Source organism: Mesocricetus auratus, unplaced genomic scaffold (assembly GCF_017639785.1).
Source record: "Mesocricetus auratus isolate SY011 unplaced genomic scaffold, BCM_Maur_2.0 Super-Scaffold_100007, whole genome shotgun sequence".
Lineage (NCBI taxonomy): Eukaryota > Metazoa > Chordata > Mammalia > Rodentia > Cricetidae > Mesocricetus > Mesocricetus auratus.
The window spans coordinates 22,082,410-22,097,629 of record NW_024429191.1 but is presented as its reverse complement, the minus strand read 5'-3'; the positions used below and the strand labels follow the sequence as shown (position 1 = coordinate 22,097,629).

Sequence of the window (15,220 nt, the reverse complement as noted above, 5' to 3'; positions counted from 1 at the left end):
ATCTTGAGTAGGGGTCAAATCCTCCAAACATTTTGAGCTAATTTTTAACCCAACTATTACAAGAGGACTCAGCTTGAAAGAGCCAACTGGCCTGAAGTTCTTTGTCATTGAAAGAATGATATTGATTTCTTAGGGAATTTACTTGTGTTTTTACTTTCAAATATGAGAAAAGTGGAAAATTAAAGTAAAGCAAATATGAGTAAGTTGTATATTTTGTGCAATAGTTAAAAGTTTAAGTCACCAGAGATGAGGAAGGATTATAGTTTAATTCTTTTAAAATTTAATTTTATTTTGAATTAAAATTAATTCATGAACTTTAATATTTAATAAGAAGACTTGCAAAAAATAAACATCCCCACCCCAAGTTAACCAGGCCCAAAGTCTATGCAGGTCAATGAATTTCTGTTCTTTTAGGTGATGGACATGAGTTGTAAAGGAACTCCTAAAGCAGATTGTTTTTCAAGTTTTAATTCTGTCACAGATTTTTTATTTTGGGTGGTGGATAAATGCATAAAATAGATTTGATAGTGAAGACGTAGAATCCAATGTGAAGCTCCATGGCATCAGAATGACTATTTTAAACATTATTTTTAAAAAATCAAATTTAATTTGCTAACTCATAAGATAGATGGTATTCAAAAACCTTTTTTGATTATTTGGCATCCCAAGTGGTATTGAGATCAGAGAAAATATTATATTCATATATAATGTTGAAATACTGGCTTTGTATTTATGTTTGGAGGACTTTCAAACAGCTTATATTTCTTTCACAATGTAATAGTGTTAGATGAAAAAATATGTACTGAAAAAAATCACAAAATACAAGCAAAAGGCTCTGCTTATTTAATCCTTTCTCATTGATGTTTTATTTATTTTACAAGAAAATGATCTTGAACAGAGTATTTAAAATTTCTACACTTAGAAATCCTCACTTCAAATTTATTTTAATTTTATGGAGTTGTGGAACAGATGTTCAAATATTTGCAAATGCAACGCCCTTGCACAGAAATAGTAAATCTAGATAGTCTATGACATAGTTGTATTTCAAGAGAAAGACAGCTACCAAAAGCCAAATGACATGGTTCAATACACAGAGAACCCCTCTGAATCTTTACTGGCTGAAATCTCCAGTTGGTTCATCAATCCAGCTTATGTAATGAATCACCATGATACACTAAGGATTGTTCTAGCACATTTATAAACATTCTATTCTAGTCTTTCTTGTTGTATGTCTAACATCTATGTGATTAATTAATTACAAGAATTTCCTCAGATAAGAGGAAAGCACTGAGACGATACTCAGGTTACAATGGCCGGTAATGGAAAATGGAAATGGGTAATTTCTTGTACACTATAACTAATATCTTCCTTACCTTTCCGTTTCCCATCTTTATTCCAGTCCCATGGGAGGTCTCTAAAATATTTTGTTTAGATGATTTTATTTTGTGGTAGAATGTGAATTCTCTAAATGAAAATTTTTATAATTTTCCAGAGACAAGAACCTCAGAGTTAAGAATTACAGAGACTATCTTTTGGAAATATTAATAGAGAGCTAGTTGCTATGTGGTAGAATATTACCCAATATTGTTATGCTGTTATCAGATATCTTAAATACTACATGGGGTATCATGCCTCAAAGCTTTATATGAATGTATACATATAAAAAGAACCTCATTTTTTCAAGACTATCATGCACATCCTCCTCTTTAAGTGAATACTCTCCCAGAAGACACCACTCCTAAGACCATCAAAGGATGAAAATTTTCCATGGAAATAAGATGTTCATCATTTTCTACAGTAAAATTAATCGATACCCCCCTACATGGATGCTTGTATCATTTGAGGTCTCTGAACCCTAACTCATTAAGTGGTCAGGGACCTTTTAGAAATCTTAAAGGGTATCTCTTTACCTTATATCTGGATTTAGTAGATAAACACAAACAAGTTAGGATGATTTACAAATTAACCAGGGAAGAGCTTCCATTTCTTTCCGATGGTATTAGGAGGATATCAGGAATGCGAGATCAGTGTTGCTTCAGGCAGTTTGATCTGGGACATGGCCCAGTCTAATGATGGTGTTTATGTGGGAACCCAGGGTATTTCCAGTTCTTAAACAGGACCATTTTAAACTACGAGTTTTGGATTTATTTTATGAAGCTAACTAATGTTAGCCCATTTGGTCTCAATATAGGATTTCATAAATTAAGAGTGCATAAAAACTTTCCCAATGAATTTTTCTGAATTGTTCAATTGACAGAATTTTCATGGAACATGTGGCTAATGCCCCATTAAACAAGCTGTTCTGATCGGTATTGCTAACATGTTGCCTACAACTCTCCCATCTCCCTTTTCTTTTTATTATAGTCCCTTTTATACTCCACTATTCACACAGTGTCAGTTATTTTCTGGAGGTCCAAATAACATAATGTTACTTCTGTACCCCAAGACTTTCTGTAGCATTAGAAGAAAGGAGAAAGCACAGCAGCTCTCTGCCATCCACAGGGGCCTTCACTGCAGTCCCACTTACTTCAAAGTGTAATCTCATCCTGTGATCATCAGCATTAGCAGGCTCTAGACATGCCAACCTTTTTCTTCTGTCCCCTATATCATCTACCTGCCTTCTTTTCTATCTAGTATCATCTATCTATCTATCTAATCTTGGTTAAATATGTTTTCATTTATAAATCTAAGAGATGTGCTATAGAACAGAAATGTTACTTGTTTTAGCTCACAGTTTTACTACTGTTATAAAGAATTGTGTTTAGCCAGCACATTGAAAATGAGAAATAAACAAAATTCACACACACAGCAAATGCTTCTTTGGCCCTACAATCTTATTTTAAAAATCATTTCAATGATGACTCATTTATTATTTCTTTAATCGTAACATGAAAAAATGGATTTAGAAAGATGCAAGCATGGCACCTGAAATCACGCAGCTTTTACTAGAAGAAAATCAGAGTTAAGATCTGGGCACTTAAATTCAGTCTGATGCACAGTTTACTTACTTTACTATACTGTTTTTCTCTTTTATACCTATCTTATATCTTATATCATAAGTTTGAAATATCACTTCAGAGCCTCTAGTATTTCAATATGGTCTCAATATTGAAGGAAGTCTAGGTCAAAGAGACTTCTTGTATGGCACTTATAAGATGATGCACTATTTGTGTATGTTTAAACACAGTACAGAAAGGTGGATTTTTTTAAAGACTAATTTTAAAATATAAATGTATTACTTTGTTTTGTTATTATGCTCTCCAAAACTGTAGAAAAATCATCATTGTGATCCTATTTTATATGAATATATAATATATTTTTCCCTGAGTCATAAATATATGGAGACATTTACCCTTAAAAAATCCATTGAGTTTCAGTTACAATGTCTGTTCCAAGCCTACTGTGAAGCAAACACCTTTGGGAAAATTATTTGAATATTTAAATATTTGAACAGTTCTTCCATTCAAGTTATTTTAACTGATTTCATATTTTTCAGCCAATTCCCTCATTAAATAAGGGACTTGGGTATATTTGACTTTTGCTAGGCTATAAGTATTTTTATTTAAGTTTCTTTTAAGGCTCCTGATTCCTGATGATTGCTCTCAAGAATAAGGTATTGAAACATAAAGTGTCTTGACTTTTTGTCATGTGATCTCTAGAAAAATGTCTGGCATCATCAAAGTATGCTTAATAAAATGTTAGTGTGTTATTAAATCAGTAAATTCTGGAATTAGCACATATGATTTAATATTAATTTTTCTTAATTTATATAGATACTAGATGACAGATAAATAATAGATGATAGACAATAAGTAGGTAATAGGTAGATGATAGATGATAAATAAATGTTAGATAGATAGATAGATAGGTGATAGGTAGATAGATGACAGGGAGATGGCAAATAGATGTTACTTGGGAATCTCATTGAGGAGAAGGATCTGGGAGGAATAAAATTTCCAATTACATGAGCAAAATAAGGTTCTTTAGCCATGTTTCAAGATCTCAACTAGAGCACCAAGAGATAAGGATTTTTTCATTTACCCTTGATCCTTAGCCTAAAGAGGCCTTAATGTCAAGTCACTTCTCATAGGTAACCATGCCACTGAGTTTTTCTGAGATTCATTTGCAGACATGCTTTCTCTTGAGACTCTGTGCTTGGGTTTATGAAGACAGAGCTCTTAAAGCATTCTCACTATCTGTGACATGTCTGTTTTGAATTCATGCTGGGCTGAAAGAAATATGGTGTAAGGAAAGCCAACTCTTCATATCTTTTTGAGATTTCTAAACTTGTTCACCGTAGATTTTACTACAAAACATCATCTTTTGGCCTCACACTCGGCATGAAAAATGTTACATGATTATGAGTATTCCCAAAGATCTTTGGAAAACAAAGTCGATAAGGCTGACTATATTTACTTGAAATACAATGTCTTAGAGTCACTTAGAAGGAATAAAGCTGAGAAAATCTTCATTTGTCTGTTGCAATTGCTCTATAATACTCAACAACTGAGTGGCAGGCTGTTTCACGTATTGTGCTTTTTCCCTCTCCTATGACATCTCTCATGCTTCCCATACAGTAGTTACTCGTTTCTGCATTTCCTCAGAGGCATGCTTCAGGTTTGCAAGCTCTGTCCCTTCCCTTTCTCTTTTTTTCTCTTCCTTTCCCTCCCATCCCTCCCCCTTTTCCCTTCTTCCCTTCCCCTCAACTCTCCTCCTCTTCCCTTCCTTTCCCGTCGATTCTCTTCCCCACTCAATTCTCTTCCCCTCCTCTTCTTTTCTCTTTATCCATATACCCTCAATCTCTGCCCACCTTTCTCTCTTCTCCATTTAGATGCTAAAACAAAACATCAGAGACTTAACAGTCAGATCCAGAAGGACAACTAGATGATTAAAAATATAGTGAGGAAGTCATTTCAGATTCTTATGATACAGGGACATGAGGTCAGATTTCTTCTTTTGGAATATGGCTAAAGTGACTGCTGGCAAATCTCAGAGGCAAGTGGCTGTTAAATAGTAAAGTGAAGTATCTGAAGGTTATGAACTGATGTGATAAATAAGTCGCAGGCCTAGCATGGATAAAAGATGATAAAATTTTTAAATGTAGTTATAAATTGTTAAAATTAAAATGTAGTTATAGTCATTCACATAAATCCCTTTCCATTTTCATCTAAGCTTCACATGGCCCAGATACAATTATGCATGACAATAAATTACCTAAACTTAACTATGTTTGATGTTTTACTCATTTGGCATGATAGTCTTTATAAATAAGATTTTAGGCTGAGCAAAGTACCCCATCATAGGTATTTTACTCCAAAAAGTCCATTCATTCACCCAGGATAAATCTTGGCCCCACTGTCAGACCCCCCACTCGCAAACTGTCACTCTCATCCAGAGGGCCTAGCAGGTTCTGCAGTCTAGAGTCCTTTAGCTTCCACTCAGTCAGCTTGGTCAGACTTGATACAAGAGGGAAGGACTTGGTCCTGCCTTGACTTGGTATGACAGACTTTGTTGACTCCCCATGGGAGGCCCTAATCCCTCTAAGGAGTGGATGGGCAGTGGAATAGAGGGAGGTGAGAGAGGTGGGAGAAGGGGAGGGAAGGCAATTGGAGTTGGTATGTAAAAATGAAAACAAATGATTTTAAATAAAATTAATAACTAACTAAATAAATAGACTTTAGAGCCTCAAAATTGTTGATTAAGTAGCTGGTCATCTATTACCCATGAATCTTAAAACAGCAGAGAGAAAATGGTACCTGTATTCTATAAGTTTTCATCTAACTTCTTCAGCCCACTTCATCATAAATGATGATACAAATTGGTTGATATTTAAAAAAATGCTAGTCCAGTTTCCTTAAACTAGCTACCTTGTGGAATTTTCATAATCGGAGTTTATTTTCTTCATACACAAGGAACATACAGTGGTGACATATATTTGCAAGAAAATGTCCCAGGTTGACAAATGGATACCAAGATTAGTCACCATTCCCTAAACCAACATACATCTCAAGAATGAAAAGTAAAATGTCAGAACAGACATAACTTTGGCACTGCATGCCACTAGGTTGCATAAGATGCTTACTATAGATCACATGTTTAATAGTCACCATACAATAAAACTTGAACCTTGGAAATGATATTAAGTCAACTCAGTTTATGAAAAACGTATATACAACAGGAATATCAGATCATATGATGAGGAATTATTAGAAAACAAATTTAGTTACTAATTCCTGTTGCGCAACTTCAGTAGGATTTAACAGTACACAAGTAATTTATAAATAATAAAAATATATTCAATAAGAGACATACTTTGTGGGAAATAATTTAAAGTGTAAATTTTCCTAAGGCTGCAATATCTACTATCTTTATTTTTGTACCTTTTCGTGATAAGATATGTCTATTTCATTCTATCAAATAAAATCTGTGTTAGATACAGAAAATAAGAATTAAAAGAAATCAGTATTTATCCCTGGCATACAAATGGACTTTGGGTGCCCATCTAACAATGAGAGATGCACTCTCAGCCTGGACTCTTGGGGGAGGGTCTAGGCCCTGCCCTGGATGAAATGACAGACTATGGACACCCCCATGGAGGGCCTCACCCTCCCTGGGGGAAATGAGAGGGTTGGAGGGATGGCATGGGAGTAGGGGAGGGAAAGGGAGAGGGACCTGAGATTGACATGTGAAGCAACCTTGTTTCTAATTTAACTTTAAATTTAAAAATAAAAATTAAAAAAAAATAATTAAAAGAGGCACCATATAATATGATAAGCTATAGCTTTTATAAATATGTGGCATTGATTTTACTCTTGTTATTGCTCATTAAAATTGGTCACAGCATTGTAATAAAATGTGACTAACTGAAGGAATCTTAGGATGAACAGAATACACACACATGAAAATATTGTACTGAAATCCATGATATAATTTTTAGTTAACATATAAAACAATGAGGTGTTTTAAATCAGAAAAATAAATATAGTGAAAAATATATGGGGGAAAAAGTCTGTGACAGAGACAGAGGTACATTTGAGGGTGGATGCTGGAAGATGCAGAGCCAAGGATATAAGAGGAGAATGGGTTATATAGCTGAGGCACGTTGCTGAGTACCTGCTTGTCTTCAACTATAACCCGATAAAGCTGAGGTTAGAATTGAGACCTAAACACAACTCTATGCTTGTTTTTTTTGTTTGTTTTGTTACAAGCTATAAAATATTAAAGCTGCTTAAAGAGGGTAAACCAGAGGTAAGTCCCAGATGAAGAATTTTGTTAGGTTGTTTTAACATAAAGGAAATATTTTGCTCAAACAAGAAAAAGTGAAATGGTTGTCTCAGACACTATTTACTCCTCTTCTTGTTTTTGTTGGTTAACTTCCTTGTAATGAATTTATTCTGACATCTTGAGTACCCACAAATGATTAGCTTAAGGAGACAGGCTAGCTCTTGATCCTCAAAAGATTTTACTGTTGCAGAAATAGGGTGATGTTTTCAATGTCCTACAGTAGAGAGAGAAATGGAAGCAGATATGATACGAGTACTAGTGAGACTGGACTCTCATTTTCCAGAAAGCATCTGAAAATTATATAGCCCTCTTTCCCATTCTCTTTCTTCAACAAATGATTTCTTTTCGGCTAGCAATGTTTTCCTGTTTCTTGGTTTGCAACTATTTCTTCGAAAAGATCTGTGTTGTCACAAACCTGCAATAACTATAGTTTATTGGTTTATTTATAGGCCATCAGAGGCCACTATAATTAAAATTAGATTCAGCATGAAGACAACATGCTAAATTAACTTTTTCAATGCCGCAATATGTTCTTCTCCTCATCAAAACTAAAAGAATGCCTCCGTCAGCTGTCATGTTTTTCCCAGGGAGTAATTTGGATAACTCAGTTATGATTTAGTAACAGAAAGCAATCATTCGTAAAGCATACACTGAGACTTTAAAGAGTCCATAAAGCCTGCTAAGCTCTCCTCCCTACCTCCCAAGGGTAGACAATGTACTTGAGAGGTCTGTCTAACTACGTGAAAATATTTAAACTTCAGGCATACTGCTATGCTAACATATTTCTTTTTACGATGTGAAGTGGTTCAGTATCACTTAGACAGGTGTGTCTGTTCTTCAAAAACTCATTAAGAAGCCGCTGAGATCTCCTGAAAATCAGTCTCCCAAGGTGGCATATTTTGGATTTTTTTCTATTGAAAATATTAGCTGTGAAATTTCATGTGTGAGCAGTCAATTATGAGAACTACACAGTGGACAAGTTTTAGAAATGGCTAATCAAAGCCAATAAATTCCCTATTTGGGTGTGAGTATGTGATAGTGAGCTCTATTAAGGACTGTTGATAAACACTCACTGGCACAATTTCCTGCTTCATCAGAGCGTGTAACCGAAGTGAAGACTGACATCTTTGTCACCAGTTTTGGACCTGTTTCAGACCATGACATGGTAAGTGACACTATCTTTGATTTGGGGGGAGATTTGTCTAGGTTTTCAAAATTAAAGCATAATTGCATCATTTCCCCTTCCCTTTCTTCCCTCCACTCCCTTTTAAGTACCCTCTCCCTTCAAGTTTGTATGTGAAATCCTGGTATCCTTTTCTTTGATTGTTATTGATATATATGCCCAATAATGTACATACAGTGCTCGGTGAATTTAGTGTTCCTTGTGTGTGTGTGTGTGTGTGTGTAATTTCAGGGCTGATCACTTGGTATTGGATAACCAATTAGGGAACTCATTCCAAAGGAAGACTAATTCTCTCCCTCTTAACCTTCTTTCGTTGCCTGTAATTCTTTGTCTTTTGGTGGATTAACCTTTCATATTAGCAAGATTACTGGTGTTGTACTTCTGTTCTTGTCTAGGCAGATGCATTGTTGTATCACGAGTGAAACTTACCTGACATTTCTTGTATTGCCATTTCTAGAACTTTTAAATTGTATGCTTTAAAAGAAAAGTATATACTATTTGAGGAACTATTTGAAAAGCCTTGGTTGGTTATATTTTTGTGCCTTTGTGTATATTATGGCAAATACATATACTGATAATATATATTTTGTAACATAACACACACACACACACAGTTTCTGTGTTTGTCAACTAACCACTACAATGTTCCCCTTTTCACTCCTTAAATGACTGCTCTACTTAGCTTCTGTCCATAGTACTCACCATGCCTAATACCTTTCACTTCACTTGTGAGACCATGGTGATTCAGTGATGTCAAGCTTTCAGATAAGCAGTGCTATTCCAGAGAAAGCAGCCATATGTACTACCATGCCTGAATCCTTTTTGGGTATATATGGAAAATGAGTATAGAAGTTGAAAGAATACTTGACCTTAATTAGAAGAAAAGAATACTTGAAAGGGAAAAATACAGGACAGAGAGTTCTTTGTTGCAAAATGCACATCAAATTGTTTCCAAAATTAGAACTGTGTGTGTCTGTCCTTCCTTTTTCTGAGAAACATCTTTGAAATTTCAGGAATTCTATCAATATAACCAAACCATTACTAAGAGGTCATGAAAACATAACACTATGTCTATTTCAAAAATATGTTATTAGTTTTAGTTGTCCTTTATTAGTACTTAATACAAATTGCTTAGTAGCTCAGTGAGAACTTAAATAAATTTTACTGATTTTTCCTGTTTTAAAAGAAAACTCAAATTGTCCATTCTGGATTTCATATGATACATAATTAATCTTGGCATTCCCTCTCACTCATTCACAGGGTTAACTACATGCATATTGTCATTGTACTGATTATTATAAATAGATACAGTCTGTGTTTTCTCAAGTCTGGGTCTAGGAGTAACTATGGCTGAGTTAAAGTCTCTCAACCACCCACAGTCTGCCGTCCAAAGTCAATATAAAATCACATGCATATAAAACATGATATTAAGTATTCAGATCAAAAATTTAAAAACCAAAGGCTCAAAATCTCTAAGATGTCTGTGTTACTATAGGAATCCATTCATGTAAAATTATGCATGACTTAAATCACACACACACACACACACACACACACACACACACCTTCCTTTCAAGAACATTTTCTCATTGCTACACTCATCTAAATCCTATATTTCCACAGGGTACCACATAGAGAAAGAAAAACTTGACATTTATCATTGACACAATACAAAATTAACTCTTCCTATTTGTGTTTCAACCAAATTCCTGGGGGGCATGGGGGGATGGGAGGACCAGGGAATGGAGATTGATATGTAAAATAAGATTATTTCTATAATAAAAGAAAAAATTCAACACTGTTTTTTTTGCTGCATGCATAGTATTGCTTTGGTGAAGCTATTTTGCAAATTAATGTCTGATTTTCTTAAAATGATGACAAAAGTTGCAAAGAAAAATATGTCTTACAGATGTCACAGTGTCAGTGCATTGATAGTTTAAAAGGAGTAATGAATTACTGGTTGCTTGATGGCAGAACTAGAAGCTCAGTTCCTTTTAAAAAAATCAATTTATGTGGGCCAATGTAAACCCTCCTCCTTGAGTTCTGAATATTTTGATAGGAAAGACAATGGAGTAAAAGACATGCGATTAGAATACATTGTTTTTATATTTACTTTTATGCAATAAGTCTGCTTTTGTCTCTTCCATCTGGCAGAGTGCCTCATGGTGCTAAGGGACAGGCCCAAAGGAAGCCAAATGTAAACAATAAATAAATTCCCTTACAATATTTTGTAAGCTTTAATTGTTTTTTATTTTAAACTATATGTGTATTCATTCTTTTAAGAATTTCATGCATATATACAATGAGCTTTGATCAAATCTGACCCTGTTCTTGTCTCTCCCCTTTAACTACTAGCACATTCACCAAGGGAGTCTTCCTTTCTAACTCCATGTTCTCTTATTTTGAATCCACTGAGTCCTATGTGTACTGCCAATATTTATGTTGTAGGGCCATCCAGTAGAGCATGGGCAGCCAAACAGGGATCACATTCTAAATGAAAACAGATTTTTCCTTCCCCCAGCAGTCACTAGTTGCCAATAGCTTCTCAGCTAGGGGTTGGAATTTATAAGGTCCTCCTCCATCCCTGGTGCATGTTGACAGCCTTGACTAGGTTTTGGAGTTAGTGACTTAGCCTAACAGAAATTAAAAGGACCAATAAAGTTGTGCTTTTGGCTTAGAATAAAGGTACACAGTAGGATTATGTTTACTTGACAGTATTCCGATAGGAGTCAAAATTGCATTTCACATACAAATTTCAGATTTAAAAAATTAGAAATTAAAAACAGAGGGTGAGCAGAAACCGATCTTTCTCATTGCCTATAATTTCTGAAATAGCATTCAAGGTGTTTTCTGAAATAAAAAATTAGGTTTCACAACTGATTTTTAAAGTGGGTCCTGGAACTTATACCAGATCTTTTGCTATAGAAGATTATTTAATTTGTATTATTAGAGATTAAGTATAAAAAGGAGTTTAATTTAGAGAAAGTCAAAATTCAAAGACAGAATTATCATGTTACTTTTTGAAAACAGCAAAAGCTTTGTCCAGTTTTTAAGCAGGAACTAATAAAATATCTAGTTAATAATGACCGTATTTGAACTTGTTGTTACTTGGCATTTTCCAGGTTCTAGTACATTTTAAATGTTATTCTATCTATTCCTCATTTCAAACTTTCAGCTCAATAATATTCTTATCTGCATACTGTCAGGAAAGGAAAGTGACCCACTAGCAAAGGGTACCAGTTGAAACTTGAGCAGTCCATCCCTGAAGACTACTTAGCTCCCAAGGCATCCAACTTCATCTAGAATAAAAAGCAAAATGAGGTCAACTTAAGCTCATTTTAAAAACCATTAATTGGCCATCAAACAGTACATTCCCAGGGCACTAGACTCTGACAGAAATATCCATGCTGTGCAGTCACACAGCCTTGTTTTCTGTGGTGCTTAAATGTATTAAGTCAAGGCACACACAGATGTCAATAGATGGCATGAACCGGATCACATCAATATGGTATTTATTTATTACTCAGTATGACGCTTTCTCCCAGATCTTGAGAAAAGGGCTCATATTCTCCTATTGGGCAGAGAAACTTGAGAAGAATTTTCTCTTGTGAGGTGGGAGCTGTATTTCTGAAATGAATAAATCGTTCAGAAAAATCTTCGCATTTATTCAGTCTTTTCTACTGGGTCCTATCTTTTGTATTATACTTTTGTTTTTGTCTTGGTAATGACTGCTTTACATCTTCTTCAAGTTCCCATCCTGCAAGTTTTCCAAAGTCACCTCCATTTTTTGATCGCAAACTATAAAGAATTCTGGTTTAAAAAATTGCATTGATACAATTGGAAGACAAGTAATAGGAACTGACTTTATCCCCATAGTCACTAATGCTACAGATCTTCCCTAAACCTTGTTTAGCTTCATGAAAAGAGAAACATGACTCCTATTGGCTCAAATGGCCTTTCTTGATCAAACAAATTTTGGTCATGGAGGCTAAATCTTGTTGTAAAAGGACATCCTGGAAGTTGCCTACTGCTACCAAGTCTACCACATCGAAAGGTTCAGAAAAAATGGGGCACAGTGTTTCTATTTGTGGTGACATGGAATATGTTCAGAGTCAACCGCTTTTATTTAGGTTTTATTTCTAATCTAACAGAGAAAAGGAGGAAATAAATTTTACTTTCAATATTTCCCTCTCCCTTCCACTCTGCGCCCTCTCTGTGCGTGTGTGTGTGTATTATATTTGAATGAAAATTGTCTCAAACAAAATTTGGGAAAAGGAGTTTCACTGTCAATCTTTAGCACATATAAATAAATATGAATGAAAATATAATAAAAACATAAAGGTTAGGACATGGGCAATTTTGACATAATTTTTGGAGAGATTGCTTTTGGACATTGTCTCACTGAAAATTTAAATTCAATCTATTTTAAGTTTAATTTACATTTAACACTTACTAGGCTTCCAGAAACTAACCAAACACAAACAAGCAAATGGAATCTTCCTTAGAGCTAGCAAGTGAATAGAGTGTTTTGATTCCTGGGAACATGATTTGTTTAAGCATGCTTGGAATCTTGATTTACCTATAGACACTCTAATATCATTCAGTTGTATGGAGAGCCGTTGGCTGTAGCCAGATAAGATAAAAATGAATATGAAGGCCATCAGATATCATATCTCTGTCTCAGACGCCTGTCTGTTATTCAGACAAGGAGACAGATGCACAAGAAGACTAAATACAGCATGAGTGATAAGCATTGTTTTTGTGTAATATTGCCCCTGAGTTCTTCCAATAATATTCAAGGCTTAATAAATTCTCCCTCTCCTGAGTTCAATAGATGCTTACAAATGTTTGCTGTGAATAAATTTATATCATGTATCACAGTGACTTTCATTTGACAGAGAAAAGCCTAACAACAAACATTGTGACTTGTCTGGCCTGTATCAAAACAATAGCATCATTTTGCTCACTTCCTTCTTTATATATCAGTTACCAATTAGCCACATGGTACATTATAAGGCATCCACTAATAATGTAACTGCATGGATCAGTCATGGCTGAGCACTATCAAACCTCTGCCAGAAGGGTAAACATACACTCAGACTTTATTTCCTAGTGTTTAAATCCTAAGAAAGAGACAGGTAGTTAAAACCATGTATAAAATGCCTAACGGCAGAAATTATTTATTTTGTATGTTCTAAGGATGGCATGTATAGAATTTAAAAGCAGCTGCTTTAAGAAGCATCAGGCTTCACAGGATTAGGGAAACGTGGCATAATGTTTTTCAGTTAGTGCCTCCCCCTCTTTCTGGTTTTGAGTATGCTAAAATTGATGGAGAATGTGGTAATCTTTATTTCAAACCATTGAGTTCTAAATTTAGAGCCAAAGTAGCAAGTACTGCAAGGAAGATGAACACTATCCTTTTCAATTTCAGGAGCTGGTAAGTCATATCGCTTGTTTTTAGATGAGCAGATGTTCGTCTTTGGAATGCCATAAGGAATGCTCTACTTATTCAAATAAATAGATTCCCTGGCTGTGAGTGATGATGAGATTCACACATCTCTTATGTGACATACACACACGTGCGGTCACTAACACACACATACCTCCATACTTTGCATTCTTCTCTCTCTCCTCTCTTTGGAAAAAAGTCCAAATTAACAGTGGAAATTGATTAGCTTATTCCACATTTTTATAGTCTTGCTCACTATGTAGGAAAACTGGAACTCTACATACATTACTATTGAATAAACAAGAAACAAAAAGTCATTTCCTTAGCCAAATGATGTTTGCATCTACATTAGCACCATGATTGGCTTGAGTTTGATCATGAGGAAATACCCAGGGGCCTGTAAAATGCTATGTTGTTTTGTTATTATTGCTGATATTTATTAGTTTAAATATTCTCCTTTACATACATCCTGAAAATATGAGTTTGTTTTTAAACTGTTATTTATTGTTTTTATATTACTATAGTTATCTGTTTTACTTTCATCTACTTAAGGAGAAAATTGAGAAAAAATTTTCCACAAGTTTGGCAGATTTGTGTGTGTGTGTGTGTGTGTGTGTGTGTGTGTAGGCATATGCACACATATATATGTGTTAAATTTATAACAAAAGCCATCAATGATTCCTCTAACACTAACATCTAAGTGCCACCACAAGTTTACTTCTGAGAATGTCACCTAAGCTTCATTAAACTGCAGGGTTCCCTCTGCAGGTATAGCAGAGGAAGAGCTGTTCCAGCCAGTCTCTTCCTGGGGGCTGAGAGTGATGGTGAGTGTCAATGACTCAGACCCTCCCCCCATTAGTTACCAGGGAGAAAAAACACACACTGAATAGGATCTCGATTTATTCCAACAGGCAGGAGCTTATATAGGACTGAGGTAGGGGATGGGAATCTTAGGATAGGGTAAGGTGATGTGAGGAGTTAAGGACCAATAGTATTCCATGAAGCAGGCAGGTAGTTAGGCAGGGGACAATCTTGGCATCAGGTCTGGCTGAGTCACCCCCCATGTGGAGGTTACAGGTTAGAGACAGGTCGCCAAACTCTAGCCAGGCTCAGGAGGTTACACTGGGCCTGGCATCCAAGCCTTTTTTAGGCTCAACATATACCCCTCTTGTTTTTGTAAGAACTCGGGAAATCATGGCCTCTGTCTTAGGTTGTCCCCCATTGGGAACTTTACCTGTCCCTAGGTACCATGTATCCAGCTCATCGAAAGACCACATCATGACTTGTCTTAGGACGTCCCAGTC

At 35.3% G+C, this 15,220-nt stretch overlaps 1 protein-coding gene across 2 annotated transcripts in view; it reads left to right on the top strand.

The window, feature by feature from the left end:
• Positions 1 to 15,220, top strand: part of Gabra1 (gamma-aminobutyric acid type A receptor subunit alpha1) — a 56,649-nt gene that overhangs the window by 11,805 nt on the left and 29,624 nt on the right. For both annotated transcript variants that reach the window (XM_005071937.4, XM_013114796.3), the window contains exon 4: positions 8,382 to 8,449. In XM_005071937.4, the coding sequence (XP_005071994.1) occupies positions 8,382 to 8,449 (68 nt within the window). The remainder of the gene's footprint in view (positions 1 to 8,381; positions 8,450 to 15,220) is intronic.